Below are 27,763 nucleotides of genomic sequence, written 5' to 3' on the forward strand. Positions count from 1 at the left end.
ATCCCTCTCTCTCCCTTCCACCTATCCTTCCCTCTTAACAGTTTTCGAAAATATTCCATCCATGTTTTCATAATCAATTTTAGGTTTATTGTAACTCTTCCCTATTAATTTTATTGATTTTCTCCCATACCTTTTCTCCTTCCTTGTTTTTGCACTCCCTATTGATCGCCTCAACATGTTCCTTCTTCCATAACTTTTTCCTTTCTATTATCTTTTCCTCGTATTCCCTCGTCAGTCTACAAAACCTTTCCCCCTCTTCTCTCCCTCCATGCTTCCTAAAGTCTTTCAGTGCCCTCATAACTACTCTCCTTTATTCCTTGCACTCACTATTGTGCCAACCCTCTGCCTCTTTTACCCTTTTCCCTCTGTATCTTGTGACCCCTGCTACCCTCTTAACCCTAGAACTGCTGCAGGGTTTTCTGTCAAATGCTGCAGTTATTTTCCTCAACATACACCATGAAAATAAAATCATGCCTGTAATCACATATTAATCCTAATAAATCCATATTATATACCAATAGAAAGCTAAAAGACCGATCTAAATGAAGATAATACAAATAACGAAAAATATTGCCACAATTTCTAACTATCGTAAAATGCAATTAAATTTTTTTTTTAGACAAAGGAAACTGTTGAAATATTTTGTTCAAATAAAGGAATTTGTGATAGATAATTTATTTCTGAAACATGATATTCTGAAACGAACAAGTATTTTCTTACGTATTCCTCCACATTTATCCACTTTTCGTTTCGTTTGCAAAATAAAACTCAAATTTTCATCGAAACGAATTTGAGTTCCTTTCACAATTTTCGAACCTACAGCTTATTTTAGTTTTCTTTAGGTCAATTTCTTCTTTCCTGTGTTGTGATCAAATTCCTTATAACAATCTACAAAAATATCAACAGTTCACACTTATCCCTTCGCTGGTTTCTTCAAATATTGACGTACTGCCAATAATAACATAACCTGCACCGACTTGAACATCATACCGGTCATCGGAAATTCCCATTACTTCCAAGGCACCTTGTACTTCGCTGTCACTTTCACTATTTTTAGGAATAATTTTCTCGTCGGAATTAAAACAATAACCACTGTCACCATCAGTATTGTCACTAAGATCTTCGAAAATCGAGCGCTTGATTTCAGAATCGTCAACAAAGCGGGCTGCCATCTTGATTCTAAGAACATGTGAAAGTACTTTCACTTCTACAGCTAAATAAACTTGTCCAGACCGATGTTTGTGTTTCAAGGACTTTCAATATTAAAGATAAAAGTATAAGTATTCAGCTGGTACCTTTATTATTGCCATCTGGTGACCAATTATAAACCTACGGCGGAAGAACGACACCATCTCTCAGAAAGACGATCGCACTTGACGAAACAGTGCACCGTCTTCCAGAAAGACGGTCCGCAGTTCTAGGGTTAATGGGGTATTCTACTAGCTCTATGGCCCTATCCACATTATTACATCTCAATGCTACTTCACACCCTACTGTAATAATTTGGAACTCATTTTGTAAATACATATCAAGTCTCACTTAGTCTCCTCTGTCCATTTATATTTGATAAGTCTCATACCCATTTTTCTATTCCTCATTCCTTTTGCCAACCTATCCCTGTGCTCCATTCTCCTCAAGTTTATAAATATTGGGGCATGATAAGCTTTAACCCAGTCAACAACTTTAATATTATTTATTCTCGCCAACATATCCTCCAAGCTGATTACCAAGTCGGCAACACTCCCTCCTTGCTTCGTAATGTACATTAACTTCCCCTTCACCATCCCCAGTCTACCATCCATTTAGAATGTATAGATTACCTGCTGAGCATAATTCCAGCCGTTTGTGCCCATAACTATTTATTCCTATATCTTTACTCCTTCTTTCACCCCTCCTTATTTCTTTCCCCTCTTTATTGTATATTGGACTTAAGTTCACTATTCTAGCATTCCAGTCACCCATCAATATCATTCCCGCTTCTTCATATTTCTTACTGATCCCACTGATTTCCTCTATCAGCTCCGCAAAGAAACTATCATTTGCATATACTGAGCCACTAGGGTGACTTACTTACTTGAATTATTTCCTGTTGCTCCTCCTGAAGCAAAGGGCTTCCATGAATCACTTTCATCTGTTCCTATTGTTGGCTAACCTCTTCACTTTTCCCCACTGTTAGACATTCCTCTTCGATCGTCTTTTTCCAGGTCTTCTTCGGACGTCCGTGCTTTCTAGCGCCTTGGGGGTTCCTGTCGAGCGCTGTCTTTTCAGGCTCCAGCGGGCTTCCTTAAAGTATGTCCTATCTAATGCCGTTTTCTTTCCCTTATCTGCATTACAATTGGCTGCTGATTAGTTTCTTCCCATAGATCTTCATTTGAATTAACATCTGGCCATCTTCTGTTGATGATACGTCTTAGACAGTGATTCGCGAAGACTTGTAGTTGTTTAGTCGTATTCTGGGTAACTTTCCACGTTTCACAGCTGTAAAGCAGAACAGACTTAACATTTGTGTTGAAAAGTCATAGCTTAGTTTTTCTAGAAATGTTCTTGTTTCTCCATATAGGATACAACTGAACAAAAGCACCATTTGCTTTCCTGATACGACTCTTAATGTCTTCTTCTGCTCCTCCAGTCATAGTAACCATACTCCCAAGTCCACCACTCCCGCGTCCAGGTGGGGATACACGAGTTCCAGACTAGCTCTTAATAACAATTCCATCTACTAAATATTGCTGGGTTGTGAGTTCCGCGTGAGAAAGTGTGCCGATGGCCTACGGTAAATCCCAACCTACGTAGATGAACGTTTTCAACACGCTATTAGTCGGATACCGTACTTGTATGATACCGGAATTTATCGTAACATCAGATTATCATGGCTTCTCAAGAATTCCGTATATGTCATCATCATAATCACGATCAGAATTAGTCATTATAAGCTTATATCTAATACTTATTCTAAATATACATTGAAAGAATTTTAATGTTTTCACTACTCAGCTTTTATTAAAAAATTGGTCTAAGTATGATTTGAAATAAAGGTAGAGTATCTTGAAAAATTATTTATACACTGTGGCTGGTTTCCTACGCAATCAGCATCTCTAAATGATGTAATTATGTAGCATTGGAGAAAACAGGTTTAGAGAAACCTTTAACATAAAAAGAAAAGAAATCAGGCCTCATTTATCTATGTCCTAATCCTGGCCTGTCAAAGAAATTGTGTCACAATTAAGTAGTATCCAAGGAAATTAAATGAAAAGAAAATAAATAAATCATATAATCAAGTAAAATTATTCAACATAATTAAAATAATCGGATGCATCCAAATGATTAAAGTAAAACAAGCTATACTTCCTACTATATACAATGTTTAAATTGGGTTTCAATTGAAAATGTGAAAAATGCAAAGAAAGTGGCCAATAATTAATCAATCAATTAATTAATTAATTAATTAAGATTTGGAATCTTTCCATATTAAGCTAGGTTGCTTCTCAAAATTACCAAAATCCAATCGTCTGAACCTAAATTCACATGCAATTAAAGAAATGCATATCACTCGGCTGAATACTTCACATCAATGTCCACGCACAGTAGGAAAATCGTGTGAGAAATTAATGTCTGTCCATTAGGGATTTTCTCTAGTTGATATTTCAAATTTTCGTATGTTTCATATTTCATACTAACTGACCTCCATATAAGCAAATCTAAGTCCACTTTAAGTCGTAAGTAATCTCAAATTAATTCCCTTGTAAGGTTTATGTGGCTAAATCATTCAATTATTATTTTAATTCATGGTTGAAATTCAATTATAGTGCGTATATGACTTAATATAACATTACCAAGTGTATTTAATTAACCTTCCAACGAATAATACCATAGGTGGAAAAATTGACACATATGAAGACTATCTTCATCTAAAAATCCACATATGAAAGACTAAGTTACCAGTGATGTGTTAAATTGCTCCTATAAAATCATAAGTTAATTTGCCGTATGTGAGAATGCATGAAAATAATCATAGATATGTCAGTGAAGGCCTAAATATTGATGTAGGTGGCCTCTCGGCTCTTCTGATGATCCTATTTACTCAATTAATTCCATAGTGATGGCATTGAGATCGTGTCCTAATCTGTATTATATATATTAGGGAATAAAATAGCGATCGGAAACAGTACGTTTCAATACATATACCTTAGCATGTGCAACCTACACATACTACCGTCTCTCGAAGAATACTATGACCAATTTCCTAAATAACAATAACTATCACCATCATAATATACTATCAACTCATATGCTTATTACATTCACCATTTAACACTTCAATTATCGCGTAGCATTCATAATCAAAGCACTCTTTTCATCAAATACGCAACAAATGTGCCATAAACTACACATATATAAATCATTATCATTACTGTCATAGTATCAAAGAACACCACATCGTAACCTTAAAACTGTGCCACTATATTTTACTGTAAACATTCCCTAAATACGATCTTTACGCTTGTTATCTTGTTAAAGCCATCACGCATGTATAAATTAGCTTCCTCTTAATACTCTAACACTTCACTGACAACGAATTAAGAAAAATATCAATCACTTCTCCAATACCATATTGATAAACTTACGAACAGCATTCACTGGTATTTTACACCTATGTCTGGGATTTACGGTAACTTCAGATGAATACCTATTTCCTTGTAAGTACACTCGTATATTAACTACGCACACACAATGTCATAATCCACATTATATATTAACCAAAAGAATAAAGATTTCTACTTACGACACGACTCAAATGGGGACTTAACTTTGGTTATTGGATATTGATTTCCATCTCGCTGTTAATCGTCATGGAATGGTAGGCCTTGCTCCATGGTTCAGCTTAGGTAATCGGGTCCATCTCGTCCTCACAGCTGCTTACCGCCCTCCTGGGTCATCAATCTCGTGAAGCGCCACCATAGTCGGAGTAGTCTCTGCCTCAGCTTCTTAGAACATCATAGTGGTCTTCATTGCGTCAAGGACAGAATAACACAAGGCATTAGTTGATTTATACATGCTGTAATCTGCTTAGTAGTGCTAATGCGAAAAGTATATATGTAATTTGGTCCGTCTAATTTGCTTATAACAGCTCTAAATATCGTCCTTATTCCAACTGCCTTGCTCGCCGAAACGGTGTGAATTTTACGTGCTTTTAGAATTGCACTTATTTTCCGTTTAATTCAGCTCTCTTGACGTTGTGCAGTATCGGGCAAATACAATGTTCCGAGCCCAACCGTGACTTAGTACAGATCCAACTTGACGTTTCCTAACAGCTGGTCTATAATCTCACGTATATGTGTCAACCACAGCTGATGTTAAGCGGGTTATCGTAGATTTGATCTTTTCTCCAATAATTGATTAAAGAATCTGATAAGTACTGGTTTCTTTACTCGACTCCGTCCTTTCTTCGATGCAGTGCTGAATTGAGATTTGTTCTAATGGAAGATTTTTTTTCAATAATCGATTTAAATAATCCGCTCTCGTCATTCTTTCGCACCGCCTTCTAAAAGTGGTTCTTTCCGTGATTGCCGGTTGAATTTATTGTCCTTTCAGCTCGTACCGCTACTAATTGCTTTTATTTTAATTCTTTAATGGCTGGAGCGCCATTTTTGTTCCTAATACGGCAACTATAGAACGGTGAAATGGCACACAAGATATATGAAGGAGTCTACTTGTTCTATCTCTTTATCGTCTATAGACAATTTAGCAATCAATCTTGGAATTGACCCTCATCTCCTTGGTCTTATTTAAGTCCAGCATCCTCTACCTCCTCCTTCAACCGCTTAATCTTGTCTTCCATATCTCTGAACTGTTGAGCCAGTAGGCAGATGTCATCTGCAAAAACAAGGTCTTCTAACCTATCTTGTAAGCCCCACTGGATCGCCCTTTTCTGACCTCGATAAACTCTCCTCAGCACACTATCCAACACAAGTAGGAAAAGCGTCGAAGAAAGAATACAGCCCTGTCGAACTACCGAGGTCACATCTATTGGTTCAGTAAGATCTCCCATATGCAGAACCTGACATTTCTAACCCTCATACATATCCTTTATAATATTCAGAATCTTTTGTGGTATACCGTATTCTGCAAGTTGTTGCCACATAACTCTTCTATTCACAGAGTCGAAGGCCTTCTCAAAATCAATGAAAGTCAAGTAGAGGGTGTTCTGCTATTCTGCACTTTGTTCCAAGATGATTCTCAGAGTGTTTATGAGATCGACAGAGCAACGGTGTTTACGAAAACCAGCCTGTTCCCTTCTAAGGCGCAAATCCACAACATCCTTCACCCGCTCTAAAATGATCCTTGAAAGCATCTTACTTGGTACCGACAACAATGTAATTCCCCTCCAATTATCACACTTGGTAATATCCCGTTTCTTTGGCATCTTAACAATTAGGCCTTTCTTCCATTCAGCTGGTAGCTTTTCTTCATTCCAGATCCTTTCCAACAGGGGGTGCAATAATTTTGCCGAGGTCTCAATATCTGCTTTAAGTATTTCTGGTGCGATATTATCCATACCTGGTGCTTTACCAGTTCTTATCTGTTTCAAGGCCTTCTCTATTTCAGAACAGGTTGGAGGATGTAAATTTATTCTTGGGTCACTATCTACTGGTTCCATTTGTCAGTTACCATTCTGTTCTATATCTCTATTGAGCAACTCTGAGAAATGTTCCTTCCATCTCTGTAGCTGTTCTTCCCGGGTGGTCAGTAGTTCACCTCTCTTGTTTTTAATGGGTTTATTCCTGATAAATCCTCTCCTTGACAGTTTCTTCGTGATACTATACAATTCCTTAGCATTTCTTCTTGCTGATGCCCCTTCGGAAATTCGTGCTTGTTCATCTAGCCACTGTATATGATCTCTTCTTACGCTTTTCTTCACACTCTTATCAGCTTACACATATTCTTTTTGTGCTGCAGCTTTCTGTTGTCTTGTTTTACACATATTTATCTTTGCCTTAACTAGCTTTCTAGCCTCTATTTTTTTCCAAGTATCATCAGACATCCATTCCTTCTTGAGATAATTATGAAATCCAAGCACCTTCTCACTAACTTCTCAATATGTGTCCTTTACTTTCTTCCATGATAATACAACATCCATCATAAGTTCTGGTTCAACAGCAAGAGCTTCAAAGCGGTTTCTTAATTCTATCTGGAATTCTTTCCTTTTAATTTCATCTTGCAGTTTACCTGAATCAAATTTCTTGTTTCGCCTTTCATATTTCCTTCCACTTGCCACAACTTTCATTCTAAACTCTGCAACTACCAGGTGATGATCACTTCCAATATCTGCCCCACTTTTATTTCTAACATTAGTCATTGATCTTCTAAACTTTCTACTTATTGCGATGTGGTCTATCTGGTTTTCTGTAACCTGATCTGGCGACACCCATGTAATCTTTTGGCATCATTTATGAGGGAATAAAGTGCCACCCACTACCAAATCACAGCTATCACAGAAATCAATGAAAAGCTCCCCATTTTCGTTACAGTCACTAACTCCATGCACTCCCATAATTTGTTCGAGCCCCTCATTGTTAGAACCAACCTTTGCATTTAAATCCCCCATCACAATAATAATATCCCTCTTTCCCACTCTCTTAATAGTCTCATTTAGCTGGCAGTAGAATTCTTCCTTTTTTTCAATCTCTGACATTTCTGTGGAAGCATAACACTGGATCACAGTCAATCAATCAATCAATCAATCAATCAATCAATCAATCAATCAATCAATCAATCAATCAATCAATCAATCAATCAATCAATCAATCAATCAATCAATATTGATCTGCATTTAGGGCAGTTGCCCAGGTGGCAGATTCCCTGTCTGTTGTTTTCCTAGCCTTTTCCTAAACGATTTCAAAGAAATTGGAAATTTATTGAACATCTCCCTTGGTAAATTATTCCAATCCCTAACTCCCCTTCCTATAAATGAATATTTGCCCCAGTTTGTCCTCTTGAATTCCAACTTTATCTTCATATTGTGATCTTCCCTACTTTTATAAACGCCACTCAAACTTATTCGTCTACTAATGTCATTCCACGCCATCTCTCCACTGACAGCTTGGAACATACCACTTAGTCGAGCAGCTCTCCTTCTTTCTCTCAGTTCTTCCCAGCCCAAACTTTGCAACATTTTTGTAACGCTACTCTTTTGTCGGAAATCACCCAGAACAAATCGAGCTGCTTTTCTGTGGATTTTTTCCAGTTCTTGAATCAGGTAATCCTGGTGAGGGTCCCATACACTGGAACCATACTCTAGTTGGGGTCTTACCAGAGACTTATATGCCCTCTCCTTTACATCCTTACTACAACCCCTAAACACCCTCATAACTATGTGCAGAGATCTGTACCCTTTTATTTACAATCCCATTTATGTGATTACCCAATGAAGATCTTTCCTTATATTAACATCTACCGAGCTCGATAGCTGCAGTCGCGTAAGTGCGGCCAGTATCCAGTAATCGGGAGATAGTGGGTTCGAACCCCACTGTCGGCAGCCCTGAAGATGGTTTTCCGTGGTTTCCCATTTTCACACCAGGCAAATGCTGGGGCTGAACCTTAATTAAGGCCACAGCCGCTTCCTTACCATTCCTAAGCCTTTCCTATCCCATCATCGCCATAAGACCTACCTGTGTCGGTGCGACGTAAAGCAAATAGCAAAAAAAAAAAAAAAAAAAAAAAAAAAATTAACATCTAGATACCTACAATGATCCCCAAAAGGAACTTTCACCCCATCAACGCAGTAATTAAAACTGAGAGGTCTTTTCCTATTTGTGAAACTCACAACCTGACTTTTAACCCCGTTTATCAACATACCATTGCCTGCTGTCCATCTCACATAATCACATTGCAAACCTGGGTCTTGAATCGAGCTGTCATCAGTCTTTCTGAGATGGGTTTCCAATCAAGGAGGCTCCTCTTTGCAGTTTCATTCAATAGCAATCCTACGCCTTCTCTATGTTCTGCATCTTCCCCCACTTGCCCAGAATACAGGCATGTGCACCTATTAAGAGTCTGTATTTCTCTGAAGTCTGGCCACCGTACTTCACTTAATCCAAAGATATCCAGCCTGTATTCCTCTCTGACTTTAGCCACTTGCTTCAATTTACTGCTCTCTCTCTCAGGGTTCTGACATTCCAAAAACCTATTCTCGTTTTCCGTTTCATGCCAAAAGTCATCAACTTATTAGCTATCCGGTTGTGTTTCACTTCAGTTTCTTTAATAGTTCATATTTAAGGCTGTGCAAGTTATTAGCCCACAGCAACCCAAGCTTGGTAGTGGGACTGCCACCTAAGCCTCCAAGCCTGCTGTTTTCTGTAGGGGTTGTTTCCCTTAGCCTTTGAAGATCCCTCTTCACCTCAAGGCTGTGGTTCCCCTTGTTTCTTTTAAACCCTACGGGAAGAGAGTTGCCTCATCTGCCAGATTTGCCGTTCCAAAAGTTTCTTATTCCACCGCATCTGCCATTGAGGACTTCACCAGAGCCCCGTTAGCCAACACTTTTCAGGGTTCCTGTAGGGCCTTCACAGCTACCGTAGCATTCAGGGGCCACACAAATTCCTGCTGTACATCACCCCTGCAGGCAATCCCTTACTTCATGCCATTGCCTATCTCCCACGACGTGGACAAGGGGTTGGACTTATGGGAGGCGAGCCACTAGGGTGGTTATATAAAAAAGCCAGGCATACCTCTTCAGGCTCTCCCCCACCTAGCTTAAACCTGACCCAAATCACCTCTTCCATCTGATTTTCTAATACTTCAATCATATTGCATATTTCTTCCTTTATTAGCAATGCTATTCCACCTGGATTTCTTCCCCTCCTCCCCAGTTTTCTCTTTGTTATGTTCCTTACCACAAACCCCTGCCAATCTGGACTCTTTCCTTCTTCTAACCATGTCTCCAAAAGGGCCACAATATCAAAACTCTCCACTACTTTTATCACCCCCCAGTTACCCAATTTGCTTAGCACCCCTTCAGTATTTACAAATCCTATTTTCCAATATAGCTATTTATTCCCCTCTCCATCCTCTTCCCTCCCTCCCTTATATTTATTTCCTTATATTGGTCGCTCTACTTCTCGTTACCCTCGCTCCTTCTCTACCTGCTCCCCCTTCCTCCTTTCTAATAATTTTGGCACTCTCTTTACTAGCCCTATCGTCCTGCTCTTTATTTTTCTTACCCCCCAAGTCTTTAAAACTTAGCCTTCTTCCTCTACCCAGTCCTTCTCGGCACCTTCTTTCTTCTCCTTCCACTGCTCCACTTGCGTGTGTCAGCACCAACCGCTCCTCCCTCGCTGTTCTTCCCGTTTCCCCTTCCTCCTCTGGACACTGGACTTCGGTCACTTTGTCACGGTTATTCACTACTACGTCAACACACACTACACTCGCTTCGACATTCCTTTCACCTTCACCTGCCGATTGTTCGCCAACCTGCTGATGTTTGTAATCCATTTCCTGAAGCTTGTTCACTGCCCACACATGTGACCACCTGCTGTTTCCAACTACCAACTGCTGGCCTCTAATATGTGCTCTCAGGCTTTGCTTTCTAGCTGTCCATGAATGTTTTCTTAAAATTCTCAGTTCTTTACTTGCTTCGCTACCAATATTGCTCTTCAACCACACTTCCTCCCCTTTTAAATTTCCTGCGTTCCTTAACATAATATATCCACCATCAGGGTGGATAATAGTGACACTTTAACCCTTACCCCTTGAATTAAAGTTCTCTGTGTTGTCTCTACTACTCGTAATTTAAATGTAAATTTTTATCTTATGACCTGTATTCATCTTTCACAATTTTGGAGATAGCACTTGCTTTTAAATGATGTCGTTAGGCTATACATGTTTACAGTAAAATTATCGCTAAAAAGCGATTGAAAAACTCTAATCAGTCTCTGGATTCTTACCTCACAGTAGTTTGTAGGTTTAAACCACTGTAAATGGTGATTTCTTGAAATCTGGATCTGTTGATTTATAATTGTGCCAGCCATCAGCATCAGGTTCATGTTGGGCTACGGTACACAAACCGACCATCTTCAGTTCACTTTTAGGCATTGTGAAATGTTATTAGATATATTAATTAGGAGCAGAGGTGCAAAAATATTGTGGTTTCATGTGTTGCTTGACATATACAACATATATATGACTAGAAGAGCACATAGCGACCATGTTTGTTTACCGTCGCTCGAGCTTTTGTGTGCGTGAGTGGACAGCTGACGGCTACACTGCCATCTAAATAACAGATTTTTGTTGTTGTTGTGGGAGAGGTTATGGGCTCTATTATTTCACCCAGCCACTACACTTATTATCTTGATATTGCACTTATAATGCGAAATCACACGCAATTAGTCCACTATGAAGGTCACACACAATGAATCTCACTACGAAGGTCACAAGAACAGAGTTGAGCATCAGGTCTATGTACACATCTTAAGTAACGCGTAACATAACAAAGGAAGTGCGCAGAAATAACAGATTTTTGACTGACTGTCAAATAGTATCTGGATTCTACAAAGTTCACGGGGAACCAAAAGATGGCAGTACAGTATATCATCGTGTATTTTGTCAGCTAAGAGACAGCAGACGAGCGGTGGGCGATAAAATGTCATGTCGGGTCTCTCCCGACAGACGAGTGGTAAGGGTTAATGGGCCTATTGCCCTTCCTTCTCCCCACTCTGTACACATCATCATTGTCCACCTTGCTAATGTTGATCTTCATTTTATTTTGCACCACATCCACCACCTTATACAGCTGCCTCTGTGGATCTGTGGTAGAGTGTCGGCCTCCGGATCCCAAGATAGCGGGTTCAAACCCGGCAGAGGTAGTTGGATTTTTGAAGGGCGGCAAAAAGTCCATTTGATACTCCATGTCGTACGATGTCGGCATGTAAAAGATCTCTGGTGATACATTTGGTATCACCAGACGCCCAAGAGAGATCCTGTTTATTCTGTCTGCCATCTAGTGGGCCTAGAGTAAAACGGAATGTCGAAATTGACAAGCAGACAGCCAGATGGCATCAAATCGAATGTCTGCACATGGTAGCTGAGGCCATACGATTATTATTATTATTATTATTATTATTATTATTATTATTATTATTATTATTATTATTATTATTATTATTATTATTATTATTATTATTATTATTATTATTATTATTATTATTATTATTAGCGTATTCTCCCAATAATGGAAGACGTTAAGCAAACAACTCAATCAAGCTTTCTTTGGGTTCTTCTTGTTCTTCCAATAGGCTTTCATTCTCTCTGAGAAGGCTTGTTTACGTTCTTCTGACCATTTCGGTCTGCACTGTTTTTGCTTTGGTTGCTCTGATGTAACTTCCCACTTGTTGACTTTGTGTCTGAAGGTGTCTCTTTCTAAAATGTCTGTTGCACATATGTTTGCGTTTTTGAGGTCCTTTCTATTATTATTATTATTATTATTATTATTATTATTATTATTATTATTATTATTATTATTATTATTATTACCACCTTATACACTAAGTTCACTTTATTTTCTCTAGCACTTTCTTGTATTCCATAAATAAAGATATTTTTCCTCCTTCTTTCCTGATCACCATTAGCTCTTTCCATCTTGACCTTTACCAGTTCCTCTTCCAGGTTTTTGATCTTCTTCCACAGTATTTCTACCTCTTCCTTGTTGCTTTCCACCTTCCTCTTTAGTCCTTTCATCTCCTCCTTGATGCACTGCTTGATATCCTCAGCCTGGTTCGTTATCAGCACCCTTACTTTCTCCGCCTGACAAGCCTCCTTCACCAGCTCCTTTATTACCTCAATTTCTTCCTATCCATGAGCACATATAGGGCCTAGAGCTGGTCCTGGATTCGTCTCCACTCCCCCTATCATTAGCAACACTGCCACCACCACTGCGTCAAGCAGCGCTGCCATTATCCCCTTTCGTATCTTTTGTCTTCTTATCCTTTACCTCTTTAAAACTCTTCCATCTGCTCTGCCAACTTCCTATCACAGCCCTATATTGTTGCAAGGTGTTCCTCATTCTGCAGCACTCACTCAGCACATCCATTTTCTCTGCTTGCTCAATCAAGACTGTAAATAACTTATTTGGTTTAGGGCAGAGAATGTCTCAAATTCTACATTGGACAGGTCAGCTGAAATTTAAAAATGAGGTACGCAGAACATACAGGAATACTCAAACTCAATATAATCTACTTTTGCCAAAAACTTACCAGGCACAGGCTTTGAATGTCCATAGCACAGGAAAAGAATTCTTCTTATCAACTTAACTCTCAAGAAAAATATTAAGAAATGATAACCGCACACACAGTGAACAGATAAACGTCAAATCTCATGCACTATACATCATGTAGAAATGCCCTTCATATGGCAATGCTCCCATCCTGGAAGTTGCTGAAGATGATCTATAGAAAGTGTTCCTGTAAAATATGTGTAATGAACTTGGAATCAAATACTTCTTCATGTACATTTTACAATTCAATGACTAATTAATATACATTCTATGTTGATACACAGGTGTCTCAACTGGTGGTTTCTGAGATAGTACGACGATCAAACATGACTTCCCGTGTAGCTGTCATTGAGAAATGGGCTGCTGTTGCAGATATCTCACGTTGCCTGCACAACTTCAATGGAGTATTGCAAGTGTGTGCAGCATTTACCAATAGCTCTGTATTCCGACTCAAGAAGACATGGGAAAAAGTCTCAAAAACGGTATGTATGCATGTAAAGCTCCCCACTTTTTGTTTTTGCTGGTGGTGTTTATGTTACATATTCCTGTGTTCAGTGCACCTTTTCTTTCTCTTGTATTGTCATTATAATCATCTTGATCATGCTTTTCTCGTCATTAATTCTCACATCCTATTCTTGAAACTTCTCAGCCAGGCTGAGCAGATAGTAGAGCAATGGCTGAGCCCAACTTGGCAGGTTCAATCCTGGCTCAGTCCAGTGGTATTTGAAGGGGCTCAAATACATCAGCCTCATGATGTTAGATTTACTGGCACATAAAAGAATTCCTGCAGGACAAAACTCTGGCACCTCATCATCTCTGTAAACCATACAAGTAGTTAATGGGACATAAAACAAATAACATTTTTATTTATTATGAATTTCTCATGTTGGATCAAGTTGTTCCTGTACTTCTCTCACTTTTTTCTCAAATCACAGTATCATCAGCAAGTAGCAATTTGTTCATTTCTTGTACGTCCATATGTAACAGTTGCAGCCCTCATGGTATATTCATCCTAGTTACAAATAGTAAAGGAGACAGAACTCATTCTTGACCAAGTCTGGTGTAAATTTCAAACCATCATGTCTTGTTGACATGTATCTTAACACAACTGCTGTATTTTAAATACAGTATATTGCTCCTGCCCTTACCTTTGCTTCTCTTGTCTTGTTGTTACCATCATCTTGGTCTTGTATTTCTCTACAATGATTCTCATTTTCTATTTTTTTAAATTTATCCAATAATTACTCAATGGGAAAAGTGTGATTGGAATTATTCCATTTTTTTTTCATACAGTATATATTTGTTTAATTGTAAGTCTAAAATTCATAAAACTCAGTCCTTTACATCAATTTAATATTCCAATTTTTTCATTCCTGATCCATGATTCATTTTTTCTTAGAACATATCTTATCCTAATTATAATTGTTGCTTGTTTTTGGCAGACAAAACAAACTATTGAGAAATTACAGAATATTGTGTCATCAGATGGGAGATTTCGGAATCTACGTGATGCACTGCATCGATGTGATCCTCCTTGCATTCCATATTTGGGAATGTACCTGACAGACCTATCATTTATTGAAGAAGGTACACCAAATTTTACAGATGACGGACTGCTCAATTTCTCCAAAATGAGAATGGTAAGTGTTTTTGTTCCATAATAAATGTTTAATGTTAATACAGTGACATTAATGAATGTTACCATATTAATTACATTAAAATATATTTCTAATGCAGGATCTAATCATTTATTTCCTAACAAATCACAAATCTCTCTCTCAGTTAGAATTGTGCTACTTTTAAAATCCTGCAAAGAAGAAAGTAGATATACCATGATGATAAGGAAGTGGAGGTTGTCAGTTTGGTTTAGCACATTAACCTTTCATTGTTTTTTCAAGATATCCAGGGTTCAATTTCTTGCCCTATGTTAGGATTCTTCTTTAGTACAAGGTTTTAGAATGGGGTTGGTTCCTGCAGTTAGGATAATTAAATATTAGTCAGATACAATAGTAAGTTACTTAGGTCATGAATATTAAAATTTTAGGTGATGATGGTAATTACTGCCTTGACATAATAATGTGCTAGTATGAGTTATGTAAAAGTGTTTGTTTGTTTGTTTGTTTGTTTGTTTGTTTGTTTCTTTATTGATTGATTGATTGATTGATTGATTGATTGATTGATTGATTGATTGATTGATTGATTGATTGATTGATTTATTTATTTATTTATTGATTTATTTATTTATTTATTTATTTATTTATTTATTTATTTATTTATTTATTTATTTATTTATTTATTTATCGACATGATATAGGCTTTTGGGCTTATGCTGTGTCAAAAAAAAAGGTGAAATTCTTCATGTTTCGCAGAGAACTATGCTCTGCATCATCAGAAGAAAATCTCAACTGTCCTCAAGAAAGGCTTCTAAAACAGTGAGCTATGAATTTAGATGTTATACAGTAGAAGTGGAAATGGTACGTTCATTCATCACCAGATGGCTCCTTGGACACGGTACAGTGCTAGTGTTCGAAGCAGAAGCTAATGGAACCATCAGAATCAGTCTGAGAGGGTCACATAACATAACAGGCATACACACATATGGAGGTATGACATTGACACAAGTCTGGAATCAAACATCTGGCGATGAGGAACGTACGAATTTGGAAAACACCGAAACGAAATAACAATAGTGAAGGAACAGAGAAGGGAACTACCTACATATATCCTTAATGGCTGGCAACCAGGTATTACTTAATTGGTAGCCAGTGTCCCTGTTGAAATTGTTAGGATTTCTACGTATTTCCACAGCTTCCCATATAATCCTGGACCTGTAGTGTCTTGTGTGAGTAAGAACTCGAGCATCTTGGAACATGACATCATGACCCAATGATAGAGCGTGCTCAGCTATTGTTGATTTATCTAGCTGGTTGAGATGAATATTACGTTCATGTTTCTTGATACGAGTACCAATGGACTGGCATGTTTGGCCAGTGTATACCTTACCACAAGTACAGGGAATTTTGTATAACCCAAGATGTAAAAGTGGGGACAATTTGTCCTTGGTTTTACCCAGACTGTGAGCAATTTTAGTGACGGTGCCAAACACTGTTTTTATATTGTGTTTGCGGAGGACCTTGGCAACTCGATCTGTAGTGTTATGAATGTAAGGCAGGTAGGCAGTTCCCTTCACTTCTTCCTTCTGTGAGCTTTGCTTGGTCGTTTCTCTGGGATGCAGGGCTCAATGAATCTGCAAATCGCTGTAACCATTACCCTTGAACGTCGATCAATCAATCAATCAATCAATCAATCAATCAATCAATCAATCAATCAATCAATCAATACTGATCTGCATTTAGGGCAGTCGGCCAGGTGGCAGATTCCCTATCTGTTGCTTTCCTAGTCTTTTCCTAAATGATTTCAAAGAAATTGGAAATTTATTGAATGACTCCCTTGGTAAGTTATTCCAATCCCTAACTCCCCTTCCTATAAATGAATATTTGCCCCAGTTTGTCCTCTTGAATTCCAACTTTATCTTCATATTGTGATCTTTCCTACTTTTATAAATGCCATTCAAACTTATTCGTCTAATAATGTAATTCCACGCCATCTCTCCGCTGACAGCTTGGAACATACCACTTAATAATACCAATATGAATGGTCCGGACAAATATTTCAGATTCCCTATGGGAATCAACATCTACATACCACTTAGTCGAGCAGCTCTTCTTCTTTCTCTCAATTCTACCCAACCCAAACATTGCAACATTTTTGTAATGCTACTCTTTTGTCGGAAATCACCCAGAACAAATTGAGCTGCTTTTCTTTGGATTTTTTCCAGTTCTTGAATCAGGTAATCCTGGTGAGGGGTCCCATACACTGGAACCATACTCTAGTTGGGGTCTTACCAGAGACTTATATGCCCTCTCCTTTACATCCTTACTACAACCCCTAAACACCCTCATAACCATGTGCAGAGATCTGTACCCTTTATTTACAATCCCATTTATGTGATTACCCCAATGAAGATCTTTCCTTATATTAACACCTAGATACTTACAATGATCCCCAAAAGGAACTTTCACCCCATCAACACAGTAATTAAAACAGAGGACTTTTCCTATTTGTGAAACTCACAACCTGACATTTAACCCCGTGACTGAGTGTGTCCATCTCCACCTGGATGTTTGATGGCTCACAAATTCGTCTCGCCCTCTTGGTGAGTGTCATGAGAATGCCTTGTTTTTGTGCTGGATGGTGGTGAGAATCTGCATGAAGATAGCGATTTGTGTGGGTAGGCTTACTATAGATGTTAAGTCCCAAGGAGCTGTCCGGTTTCTTTCTTACTGGAACATCCAAGGAAGGAAGGCATCCATCCGACTCCATCTCCATAGTGAATTTAATTGAAGGATCTTGCTGATTTAGGTGGTTTAGAAATAGATGAAGTTTCTCAGGACCTTCTGTCCAAACCACAAATATGTCATCAACAAACCTCCACCACATCATAAGTTTGATGGGGGTGGAGCAATAGCCTCCTTCTTAAAATGCTCCATAAAGAAATTAGCCACTACAGGCAAAAGTGGACTTCCCATAACCACTCCGTCCATCTGTTAGTAAAAATTCCCACCCCACAAGAAATAGTTGGAAAACATGATGATGATCATCATCATTTCTTCGCTCCAGCATGTACAAGCCTCCTCCAGTTTGTTCTATCTATCCACAGATGCTGCTCATATATGCAACACCAGTTCACATCTCTAATTTCAAGGTCCTTCATTATCTGTTTTTCCTAAACATCACGAGGTCTTCCTCTTGGTCTCTTCCCAGGGTCATTGTGGTCAAAGTATGTTCGAGGAGTCCTGTGAGGGTTCATTCTTTTCATGTAACCATACCATTTCAATCTCTTCACTTCTAGAGTCTCCAGCAAGCTTCTTTCTAATCCAAGCTGTTGTCGGATATCCACATTCCTTATCTTATCCATTTTTGTTTTTTGTAGACAAGAACGGAGGAACTTCATTTCTGTTGCCTGAAGACGACTCTTTGTTGGTCCAGTAAGTGTTGCTGCTTTCAGGCCATACGTCAGTATAGGTACTAGATATATTTTGTACAAGCTGATCTTGGAAACTAACGGAAATGTTTCATCCCAAAGTATTTGACTTACAGCCCATATATGCTTTCTCGATGTCCAGAAAAACAGTTATAAGTGTTTTTTACATTTCTCGCAATACTTCTCATAGAGCATTCTGGTGGAAAAAAATGAGGTCTATAGTTGATCTATGAGGTCTAAATCCATGTTGTTCCTCCTCAAGTGTAGGTTTAACATATTTTCTAATCCTGCTCTCAAGGATGGATTCGTAGATTTTGAGGCCATGTGACAGCAGAGTTATACCTCTCTAGTTGGTACATTTCTTTCTATCACCTTTTTTCAACAATGGGATGATGACTCCTTGCTTTCAGTCACTGGGTATTACATTTTCCATATTCTATTTAGTACGGTACCCTGTACATCCACTGTTGTCCTACCTCTCCTAGTGCTTTGATCATCTCAACACTTAATTCATCTGATCCAGTTGATGTGTTGTTTTTCAGCTTAGATATTGCAGTCTCTACTTCCAACCATGTCAGACTAGTGGTATTTATGCTGCCAAAATTATAAGGTTTGTTGTCTAATAGAGTGACATTTTCATAACAGTTCAGCAAAGTTTCAAAGTGCCTTTCGAACTCCTGTAATATTTTGGTCTTATCCCTAGTCACCTCACCATTAGGAAGTTCTACAGATTGGATAGATTCATTTTGAGTTCTTCTATTCTTAACAATACTGTATAACAGTTTTTTATTTCCATCCTGCATTATTTTGGTAGCCAGATCTTCCTTGCATTTCTGCTTTTCAGCTACAACCAACTGTTTGACCTGTAATTTTTTCTTTCTGTAAAGTGACAGCTTCTCCTTTATTTCATGTTGATCTGCCCGTGTTCTTGCTTGATATAAGGATCTTCTTGCATGGTTTCTGTCATTGATAGCCTTTTTAATATCATCATTCCACCAGGCAGTTTCTTTAGGTTTTCTTATTTGACTCTGCCATCCACATACTTTTTCTGCTGTACCAACCACAACCTTCTTTATAGTATCCCATTCTTCATCTATCAATTTCAGTTCTTCTCTCGGCAACAACCTGCGGACACCTTCCCTGAATTTTTCTTTTACACCTGGATCAGTTAGTTGCCAAGTTTTTATTTTTGTGACTCTTTTGTTACAAACTTTGGGAGGTATTTCCTCTGCAGTAACTGCAACCAACAGTCTATGGTCTCAACCAAGGTCTTCACTTGGAATGACCTTAACATCATTGACATTTTTCCATACATTTTGATCTATCAGAATATAATCTATTAGTGTACCTATTTTATCATCCCAGCTATATCTTGTGATTTTATGGGAGTCCCTTTTCTTGAACCAAGTGTTACTCACTATCATGTTGTTTCTCATGTATAGATATAGCATATATTCTCCCTCTTCATTTCTGTTTCCTATTCCATGTGGGCCCAGTATGGATTCATATTCTGATCAGAAGTTTCCTCCTTTCCATGAGGTCAACCAGCTCTTCAGTTCTGTTTATCAGTGTCATGATATTTAATGTTCCCACTCTGATACTTTGTCTTCGTTTAGTTTGGGTAGCTGGTGTAACATCGGGTTGTAAACTGTCATTCGCACCAAATAGATGTCATCGTCGTGAATTCCTACAGCTGAGACTCATATTATTCTTGAAAGCAACTTCTTCAGTAATCCCTCTGTTGACCTGCTGAGCCTTACACAGACGGAGATTTTCTTTCAGGGTTTTCTCCCGTAGCCTTTGGCGTCCACTCACCTCAACCTGCAGGGTAGCAGGTTGTACTCACATTGATTCCTGAATACAGGGCTGCCTCTTCTGCCATCTCCACCGTACCGAAGTCCACCTTCTCCGCTGTAGAAGTCATCGATGTCTTCACTTGCAACCCTGAGCTGGGACCCTAACCAGATGTTACACACCGGGTCAGTGTGCTCTGGGACTCACATAAGCAGGGGCACCACCCCTGGGGAGGACTGCCTCCGAAAAGGGTCTCTACCTGCTACCTGGGTTGGAAGTCATGCAGTGGTAAAATAGCTTAGTAATATCCTCAGGGAACAGGTGTTCATTGAGAGACATGATTGAGTCAATCAGCACTTTATTGACCAAGGACTCCACATCGAAACTCACCAAAAGTGCATTAGGTTGAAGGGTTATGGTTGACAGCTTGTTGACGAAATACCGAGAGTCCCTGACATATGACGTATGTTAGTTAACATTAAAATAAACATAAAACATTATTTCAGTATCTACTGTCATTTCCTGGCAAGGTTTCAGCCAATAGTATTACCTACCAGTGCTAAGGGCCACTTACAATTTTTCAACTGATGCTTCTGTCTCACTTCATGCTGACGAATTTCATCAGCGGCCTTGGACATTTTGTATTTATGACAATCATGTTTATGCTTGTGTTCAGGCCCTCATGTCCTTGGCTTTATATTATTACCACTTTGGTTTTCCACTAACATTTTAAATGAACTGTTTTAATTGGAATTTTAATGGAAGAAGTTTTAGTCTCCAACAAGATTATAGTTTAATCATTGACAGTGTTTCCTTTAGCATCTTTATATATTGTATCATTTTCACATTTTTATGTCCCGAATTTTAATAACTGGCTAAACTTTTAGCTTCCACTTTTAATATTAGTTGTACTCTTGATGATTGTTTTTAGGCTGAAGGTGCCCTTAATTGAGGGCGAAACATGTCCCATTTAACTGTTAGTCTATTTATGTAACCACTATAAGTGAAAATAAAAGTATTGAATAGGTGGATTAAATTAAAACACCTTTATTGTTGTTGAACTGTAAATTTTCAATACGGACCAAAAATGAGATTTATAACATGTAATACACTCTCCAGTTCTGTGAGAAAATTTCTGCATCCATTATTTAATTTCTCAGCCATGATTCAACTCCTATTACAATATCTGGTAAATATATATCTGTTAAATTACTTCATTCTATTCCTTTCTTTACAATACTTCTACAGTTCAACACTAACATTTTTATGTCATCCCTACTTGACTTCCAGATCTCTGTACCCTTATCACCGCTCCCTAGACAACTCTGTTTCCCTGAACGTACATCCCTATTACCCTTCCAAACAAATTTCCTAACTTATATGTACCACTGCGGTTTAAGTGAAGGCCGTCTGAGTGCTGATCCCTATCTCCTACCCACTCATTAGGATCTAGAAATTTCACTCCCAGTTTCCCACATACCCACTCCATAGTCTCATTTAAATCCCCAATCACCTTCCAGTCAGTATCCCTCCTACACAGAATTCCACTGATAACAATCTCTGCTTTCTTAAATTTCATCCGTGCTGCATTTACCAGATCTCGCACATCTCCAACTATACTGTATTGGTACATACATCAGCTTGCCTTACGTTGTTGGTACCAACGTGAAACACTACTACCTTCTCCTTCCCCTTCTCCCTCTCTTCTACTTTCCTCAACATCTGCCTCAACCTAATTCCTGGATAACATTCTATCCTGGTTCCCTTTCCTCCACATACTTTCCCCACATGTCTAACGATAGAATCTCCCATGACCAGAGCCTGGACCCTACGCACCTCATTTGATCCCCTCCCCTCCTGGTCAGCCTTATCTTTTCTGATAGCTGCAGAAGCTACTTCCTCCTCCCTTTTATCCTTCCCATGATCCTGTTCCACCTGTCTTTTCCTATCCTGTACTCTACATTTCCCTTTACTACCTTTTCCCTTCCTCCTACTTCCACACATATCAGCAACAGTTCCCTGTTCCTCATCTTCCCTCTGTTGATCTACCTGAAGTAGCTTGTAACGATTTCGCACATACACCTGTCCTGAATTCTGATCCTGAATAGAGCCCTTAGCCTGCAATCTCCTTCCTCTTAGAACATTAGACCACCTGTCTTCTACAACTCCCGCCTTTCCTTCCTCTCCCTCTTGTACACCTATTGTAACCTGTACATTGATTGAGGGAGGCCTATCTTCCTCCCTGTCTTCTGTGAGAATCCTAATTGTCTCCCTCAAACTCTTCAACTCCTCCCTCATACCCCTCAATGCCTCGCCACACCCACAGTCCCTACACTTGCACTCCTTAGCCATTCTTTACAGGGAAAGAATCAAAATAAAAGGAAAAATAAAATAAATTATGGGCAAAAAGATGAACGGAGGGATATATTGTCTGGGATAGTACTCAAAGATCACACGACAATAAGGTAATTAATATACAACTACACTACAATACTACTTAGTCAAACTCTTTTATCTTACAACACCCTAACAGGATAAAAACTGCTGTTAATTACTGAATACCGAAAGGAATACACAAGAATTACACAAATCTAAACTGCAATTAAGCCTATCCTAATTACAACAACAGAATTTTAGTAAGAGAGTTTCTACGGATACCTCTACTATAGCTACCGGTACTACACAAATATTTTACAATAATAAAATAAGCACGCTAAATTCTAATAAGATATTACTCGTATACTACTGTACAGTACACTACAATAATTTTAAACTATGTTCAGACGTATCCTAATTACAATACGGGTACCGTGTGTCACTACTAAGCACAAACAGAAATGAAAATTGCAAGTTTGAAATTTGCAAGAACTACTGTACTCAAAGATTAGAACAAAGCTAAATGGTTAGACAGGTTATTATTAGTACTATGCTCTAATAGATTCACACGAAAGATACACACAAATATAGCAGGCAAGATAAGATACTATCTAAATATACTGTAGCTACACTACAATTCTCAGCTGAAATGTGGTTATATGAATTTTTACCGCTGGCAGATTCCTATTATTCTCCCTACTATGCAGGACGGAGAATCAAAGTGTCCTTAAATGCTGGAAAATAAAGAGGTTGTCTACAATAATTTCTGTCAAAACTACGCCGGGGCCTTGAACTGCAATATTATTGGGATATAGGAATTTGATTATTACGGTAACTTTTACTCAATGAATAAACAAAGGTGGAAAGTACAAAGTATGCAGGGAACTAAAACTACAAATTATCGGAATATAGTAATCAGCTGATTTTTGTATTTATTTACAAAACTACCATGTGCATGTAGCAACAATCGTCAACAATTCTAATAGAGTTGTCAACAATCCAAAAACTGTTAAGTACCATAATTATCCAGTGAAATTACCATGTATTCTCCTTAACTTCTTTTTAAATCGAAGTTTACAGGCGAGTTGTGTTATTTAATTTAATAAATTATTACTTTCGTGATAGTTGAACGGATATCTGTACGAAATATTGGAAAAGTTGCAGCAGAAGTTACAATGAGTTACAACTCCTTATGATAATCTGCCTTTGTAAGTATTATACCAATGAACCTACAGATATTTTAAAATATTGTTTTAAAAGATAATATTAGTACCTAAAGTATTTCCTAAACCTAAAATTCGAACAAGGTACACGTACCTAGCCTTCTTAACCTAGAAAACATAATCTACTGAACACCAAATGAATTACTTGTTATAAAATTCAAATAAATATCACTACTCCCAATTTCTACCAGTGTATAAATAGCACTAAATGGAACACACACATAAAATTTAAACAATTTCAATAGGTTTTAACTACTTTATCACTACAATAACGCAAGAGCTCTCTCAACAGCCAACGTGAGAATGTTGTAGTCAAAAAAATTCGAAAAAAAAAATCTCCACCATTGAATAACCCCACACCCTAATTTTTAGAAAGGCCCATTTTGAAAAAAAAAATTTGTGCAGGTATTTGCATAGCTTTGTTAAATATTTATATTGAAAATTGTAATTACTAATTACTACTGTACAATAAATTACCAAACTATGAAACAATTCATTGCATCATAAATTCAAATTATGTATTTATTTTATTTATTTATTTATCTATCTATAGATGTATCAGAAGACACCACAAATAAGATTAAATTGAATACAAAACTCAAGAATACAAACCTCCGCTTTACCCTTACACAAAACAAACCAACAACACGCTTATTTTCAACTGAGGAAAGGGCACGAAGATCGGAGCGTCTGAAGAAGTACTGGGAGGACCGCAAAGCCCAAACAATCCCTTCAAAGTGACCTGAATGACGGATTGACTAAAGTGATCCTTTGTTGTTTGAGTCATCAGTCCATAGACTGGTTTGATGCAGCTCTCCATGCCACCCTATCCTGTGCTAACCTTTTCATTTCTACGTAACTATTGCATCCTACGTCTGCTCTAATCTGCTTGTCATATTCATACCTTGGCCTACCCCTACCGTTCTTACCCCCTACACTTCCTTCAAAAACCAACTGAACAAGTCCTGGGTGTCTTAAGATGTGTCCTATCATTCTAACTCTTCTTCTCGTCAAATTTAGCCAAATAGATCTCCTCTCACCAATTCGATTCAGTATCTCTTCATTCGTGATTCGATCTATCCATCTCACCTTCAGCATTCTTCTGTAACACCACATTTCAAAAGCTTCTATTCTCTTTCTTTCTGAGCCAGTTATTGTCCATGTTTCACTTCCATACAATGCCACGCTCCACACGAACGTCTTCAAAAACATCTTTCTAATTCCGATATCAATGTTTGAAGTGAGCAAATTTCTTTTCTTAAGAAAGCTCTTCCTTGCTTGTGCTAGTCTGCATTTTATGTCCTCCTTACTTCTGCCATCATTAGTTTTTTACTACCCAAGTAACAATATTCATCTACTTCCTTTAAGACTTCATTTCCTAATCTAATATTTCCCGCATCACCTGCCTTCGTTCGACTGCACTCCATTACTTTTGTTTTGGACTTATTTATTTTCATCTTGTACTCCTTACCCAAGACTTCATCCATACCATTCAGCAACTTCTCGAGATCTTCTGCAGTGTAAGATAAAATAACAATATCATCGGCAAATCTCAAGGTTTTGATTTCTTCTCCTTGGACTGTGATTCCCTTTCCAAATTTCTCTTTGATTTCCCTTACTGCCTGTTCTATGTAAACATTGAAAAGGAGAGGGGACAAACTGCAGCCTTGCCTCACTCCTTTCTGGATTGCTGCTTCTTTTTCAAATCCCTCGATTCTTATCCCTGCAGACTGATTTTTATACAGATTGTAGATAATTCTTCGTTCTCGGTATCTGATCCCCATCATCTTCAGAATCATAAATAGCTTGGTCCAATCAACATTATCGAATGCCTTTTCTAGATCTACGAATGCCATGTACGTGGGCTTGTCCTTCTTGATTCGATCCTCTAAGATCAGACGTAAAGTCAGGATTGCTTCATGTGTTCCTACATTTCTTCTGAAGCCAAATTGATCTTCTTCCAACTCAGCTTCAACTTGTTTTTCCATTCTTCTGTAAATAATATGTGTTAAAATTTTGCAGGCATGAGATACTAAACTAATGGTGTGGTAGTTTTCACACCTGTCAGCACCGGCTTTCTTGGGAATAGGTATAACAACATTCTTCTGAAAATCGGATGGGACTTCTCCTGTCTCATACATCTTGCACACTAAATGAAATAACCTTACCATGCTGGTTTCTCCTAAGGCAGTCAGTAATTCAGAGGGAATGTCATCAATTCCAGGTGCCTTGTTCCTATTGAGGTCACTCACAGCTCTGTCAAACTCTGACCTCAAAATTGGGTCTCCCATTTCATGAGCATCAACAGCCTCTTCATGTTCCAGAACCAAATTATCTACATCTTTACCTTGATACAACTGTTGGATATGCTCCTGCCATCTTTCTGCTTTGTCTTCTTTCCCTAGAAGTGGTTTTCCATCTGAGCTCTTAATATTCATACACCTAGATTTCCTTTCTCCAAAGGTTTCCTTGATTTTCCTGTATGCAGCATCTACCTTTCCCAGGACCATACAGCCTTTGACATCCTTGCACTTCTCCTTCAGCCATTCTTCCTTAGCTATCTTGCACTTTCTATCCACTTGATTCTTTAATCACCTGTATTCTTTTCTGCCCTCTTCATTTCTAGCATTCTTGTATTTTCGTCGTTCATCAATCAGGTCTAGTATCTCCTGAGTTATCCACTGATTCTTAGTTGATCTTTTCTTCCTTCCTAACATTTCTTCAGCAGCCCTACTGACTTCATTTTTCATGACTCTCCACTCTTCCTCTATAGTCTTTCCTTCAGCCTTTTCATTTAGTCCTTGTGCAACATGTTCCTTGAAACAATCCCTCACACTCTTTTCTTTCAACTTGTCTAGATCCCATCTTTTTGCATTCTTTCCTTTCTTCAATTTCTTCAACTTCAGATGGCATTTCATGACCAACAAGTTGTCGTCAGAGTCCACGTCTGCTCCTGGGAAAGTTTTGCAATCCAACACCTGGTTTCTGAATCTCTGCCTAATCATAATGAAGTCTATTTGATACCTTCCAGTGTCTCCAGGTCTCGTCCACGTATACAGCCGTCGTTTGTGGTGTTTGAACCAAGTATTGGCAAGGACTAAATTATGATCAGTGCAGAATTCAACCAGCCGACTTCCTCTTTCATTCCTTTGTCCCAATCCAAATTCTCCTACTGTACTACCTTCTCTTCCTTGGCCTACCACTGCGTTCCAGTCTCCCATCACAATTAGATTCTCATCACCTTTTACATACTGTATTAAATCTTCTATCTCCTCATATATTCTTTCGATTTCTTCATCATCCGCTGAACTAGTAGGCATATAGACCTGCACTATTGTGGTGGGCATTGGTTTGGTGTCTATCTTGACGACAATAATTCTTTCACTATGCTGGTCGTAGTAGCTTACCCGCTGTCCTATTTTCTTATTCATTATTAAACCAACTCCTGCATTTCCTCTGTTTGATTTTGTGTTGATAATTCGGTAGTCGCCTGACCAAAAATCTTGTTCTTCCTGCCAACGTACTTCACTTATGCCAACTACATCTAACTTTAGCCTATCCATCTCCCTTTTCAGATTCTCTAACCTACCACAACGATTCAAACTTCTAACATTCCACGCTCCGACTCGCAGAATGTCAGTATCCATCTTCCTGATGATCGTCCCCTCTCGTGTAGTCCCCACCCGGAGATCCGAATGGGGGACTAGTTTACCTCCGGAATATTTTACCCGGGAGGAAGCCATCATCAGTACATCATTCATATAGAGAGAGCTGCATGTCCTCGGGAGTTAGTTACGGCTGTAGTTTCCCGTTGCTTTCAGCCGTGTAGCAGTATCAACACAGCTAAGCCATGTTGAGTATTATTACAAGGCCGTATCAGTCAATCATCTAGACTGCCGCCCTTGCAACTACCGAAAGGCTGCTACCCCCCTTTCGATGAACCATTCGTTAGTCTGGTCTCTCAACAGATACCCATCCGATATGGTTGCACCTGCGGCTCGACTATCTGCATCATTGGGACACGCAAGCCTCCCCACCATGGCAAGGTCACATGGTTCGCAG

At 38.5% G+C, this 27,763-nt stretch overlaps 1 protein-coding gene across 1 annotated transcript in view; it reads left to right on the plus strand.

The window, feature by feature from the left end:
• LOC136859048 (ras-specific guanine nucleotide-releasing factor 2) overlaps positions 1–27,763 on the plus strand; it is a 1,472,247-nt gene that overhangs the window by 1,437,855 nt on the left and 6,629 nt on the right. The window contains exons 25-26 of the mRNA XM_068225766.1: positions 13,549–13,746; positions 14,707–14,904. Coding sequence (XP_068081867.1) covers positions 13,549–13,746; positions 14,707–14,904 — 396 coding nt within the window. The remainder of the gene's footprint in view (positions 1–13,548; positions 13,747–14,706; positions 14,905–27,763) is intronic.

This window comes from Anabrus simplex, chromosome 1, assembly GCF_040414725.1.
Source record: "Anabrus simplex isolate iqAnaSimp1 chromosome 1, ASM4041472v1, whole genome shotgun sequence".
Taxonomy (NCBI): domain Eukaryota; kingdom Metazoa; phylum Arthropoda; class Insecta; order Orthoptera; family Tettigoniidae; genus Anabrus; species Anabrus simplex.